At 46.0% G+C, this 3,122-nt stretch overlaps 1 protein-coding gene across 1 annotated transcript; it reads left to right on the top strand.

The window, feature by feature from the left end:
• The first annotated feature begins 1,470 nt into the window (after nucleotides 1-1,470).
• LOC149773314 (uncharacterized) lies at nucleotides 1,471-2,187 on the top strand. Its single transcript, XM_089946474.1, has one exon. The coding sequence runs from the start codon at nucleotides 1,471-1,473 to the stop codon at nucleotides 2,185-2,187; it is 717 nt and encodes a 238-aa protein (XP_089802600.1).
• Nucleotides 2,188-3,122: the final 935 nt, after the last annotated feature.

The following is a 3,122-nucleotide window of genomic DNA, read 5'->3' as shown; positions in this document are numbered from 1 at the left end:
GGGTGATAATTTTGAAAACCATTTTGTACTTAACAGTTAGATGCTATTCAAAGTATTTGTCATTCAATCAGTTTTTAAGATATTCTACCTACTTTGAGCCTTGACTACTGCTGTAAGTAGCTAGCTCTGCTTCCTAGCCAACTATTGGTATTTCACTGGCAACATACTGTGCAGTGACTACATTAGGTGTACATGCTTAACATCAGTTTCAATAACAACAAAAGCCGGAAAGACCACACTCACTAATATATCCATATCTTTAATAACAGCTCCAAAGGTCACATCATACCCTTAAGTTAAGAAATAAATAGACGGCTAGGGATCCAACCTCTCTCTCTCTTTCACAGACACACACACACACACACTATCTCTCTGTCTCTCGTTGTCTTTCCCTGTCTCTCTCTCTGCCTCTCTCTCTGTATCTGTCTCTCTCTCTCTCTGTAAATTTTCTTCGATTCTTTATATTCTATTTATAATCAAGCATTGAATGGTGGACTTTACCTTGTCAAAAATCAAGCTAATGCTCTACTTGACCTCAATCATCATTTTTTTAAATTATCTGTAAACGACTGATACATAGCTAAATAGTTTCCCTTTGAATATGGTTTATCTATTAAGATTGTTATTTTACCCTGAGTCAAGGACATTATATTCACATTTTATGTTCTAATAATAAATGAAATTTTATGTAGTAAACATTAAGAAGCTTCTAGTTTATTATCCACAAGGTAATATAATTTGTTACCGCCAAGGACGGTCCCATGCCCGGCTGAAAACGTAGGAGGGTTGGGAGTGGGGCTGGCAACCCCACCCGGTTAAAACAACTATTGTTACCGAAACGACAACAATGGAACAAACGACAACCGGCGATGGGAGCGAAGTAGACTAGGCAACTGGTTCTATGACGGATGGAGAACAAAACCGCAATGACGTCCCCATCCCGATAGCGGAACTCCTGACGCCAAAAGCATGGATCAGAGTTGGATGCTGGAACGTGCGAAGGCTCAACCAGAATTGAAAACTGGCACAATCAGTGAGCGAGTTGAATCACTACAACTTAATCCTCATGGGTGTAACAGAAGCACGATGGACTGGAGCCGGCAAGCAGAAGTTGAACTCCGGAGAAGTCATCATCTGGTCTGGAAGGAAGGATAATGACCACCGGGAGGAGGTCGCCATCATTATCAGTAAGAACAAGACCAATACCGTTCTACAGTGGAAGCCAGTGAACGAGCGCCTGCTGTACGTCAGGATGAACTCCAAGTACGCCAAGCTTCTGTTGGTGTGGCATATACACCAATAGACGACGCGGAAGAAGAGGACAAAGACACCTTTTACGACGCTCTTCAAGCCGTTTTAGAGGACATCCCTCGACGTGATATGCTGTTGCTAATTGGCGACTTCAACGCTAGGGTCGGCTGCGACAATAAAGACAGATAGAGGACCATTGGGCGCCATGGAGTAGGTGTGATGGCCGACAACGGGGAAAGACTGGTCAACTTTTGTGAAGAGAATGACTTGGTCATAGGAGGGACCCTGTTCGAGCACAAGGACATCCACAAACTCACATGGACGTCACCAGACGGCAGAACTCAGAACCAGATCGACCACATCATCATGAACGGCCGATGGAAACACTCCCTGCAGGACGTGCGAGTGATGCGGCACGCTGACATCGGCAGCGACCATATTCTTCTGGTGGCGAAGGTAACTTTGAAACTTAGGAAAGTTAGGATAGGTGTCTCCAGGAGTCAGCGCTTCGATGTGGCCAAGCTAAAAGATCCAAAAGTGAAGGAAGAGTTTAGGCTGGCCCTAAAGAATAGGTTTAGTGTTCTAGAAGATGAGACAGTGCTGACCATCGAAAATTTGAACAGAGTAATCAAGGAAGCAGGGGAAGTAGTTTTAGGTTATAAGAATAGTAAGAAGACAGAGTGGATATCAGGCGAGACGTGGACTCGCATAGAAGAGAGAAGACAGATTAAGAAGAGACTTTTGGACTCCAAGTCACCAAGACTGAAAGAGAGAATTGCGAAGGAATATAGAGGAAAAGACAAGGAGGTGAAGAAATCAGCAAGGAGAGACAGGAGAGAATACACAGAGAGACTGGCAAAGGAGGCGGTGGCAGCAGCAGAGCAGAAAGACATGAAGATGGTGTACCAGAACACCAAGAAGCTGAAGGGCGACTAAGGCCTGCACCACGACCTTCCAGTGAGAGGTACAGATGGAACTCATGTGACAGTGGAGCAGGAGTAGCTGAAGAGATGGAAGCAACACTTTGAGTCCATACTGAATCGCCCAGAACTACCAGTAGTCGCTGACATTCCTGAAGCAGAGAAGGACATTGACATCAACTGCGACGACATCACTGTGGAGGAGGTCAAGCAGGCCATCCACAAGCTGAAGAATGGGAAGGCACCTGGCGATGGTGGAGTATGTCCCGAGATGCTGAAGGCAGAAGACACAAAGACACCGCAGCTTCTTTGCCAGAGTCTCCAAAAGATCTGGGATAGTAAAGAAGCACAGAATGACTGGAAAACAGGAATCATCGTCAAATTTCCCAAGAAAGGAGATCTGGGGAACTGCAACAACTGGCGAGGAATCACTTTACTATCCATCTCCAGTAAGATTTTCAGTCGCATCATTCTCCAACGCATCACAACAGCTTTGGACGGCATCCTACGCCAGGAACAGGCAGGTTTTAGGAAGGGCAAATCCTGCATCGACCACATCTTCGTTCTGAGACAGATCCTTGAGCAGTCCCATGAGTGGAATGGATCCCTTTATGTGGTCTTTGTGGACTTTGAGAAGGCCTTCGACAGCCTGCACCGAGCCTCTCTGTGGAAGATCCTACGACACTACGGCATCCCCCAGAAACTTGGCAACGTCATCAGGTCCCTATATGAGAACTCTGAGTGCAGAGTCATCCACAACAACCTACTCACTGAACCATTCAAGGTGGAAAACGGAGTGAAGCAAGGATGCATTTTCTCGCAGATCCTCTTCTCACTGGCCATTGACTGGATTATGCGACGTACAACAGAGGGCAGAAAGCAGGGAATACAGTGGACGCTGACCTCAATGCTGGATGACCTGGATTATGCCGACGACATCGGGTTGCTGGC

The sequence above is a fragment of the Sinohyriopsis cumingii genome, unplaced genomic scaffold, assembly GCF_028554795.1.
Source record: "Sinohyriopsis cumingii isolate HCF-2022 unplaced genomic scaffold, ASM2855479v2 utg000695l, whole genome shotgun sequence".
Lineage (NCBI taxonomy): Eukaryota > Metazoa > Mollusca > Bivalvia > Unionida > Unionidae > Sinohyriopsis > Sinohyriopsis cumingii.
This window is presented reverse-complemented; position numbering and strand designations above follow the sequence as displayed.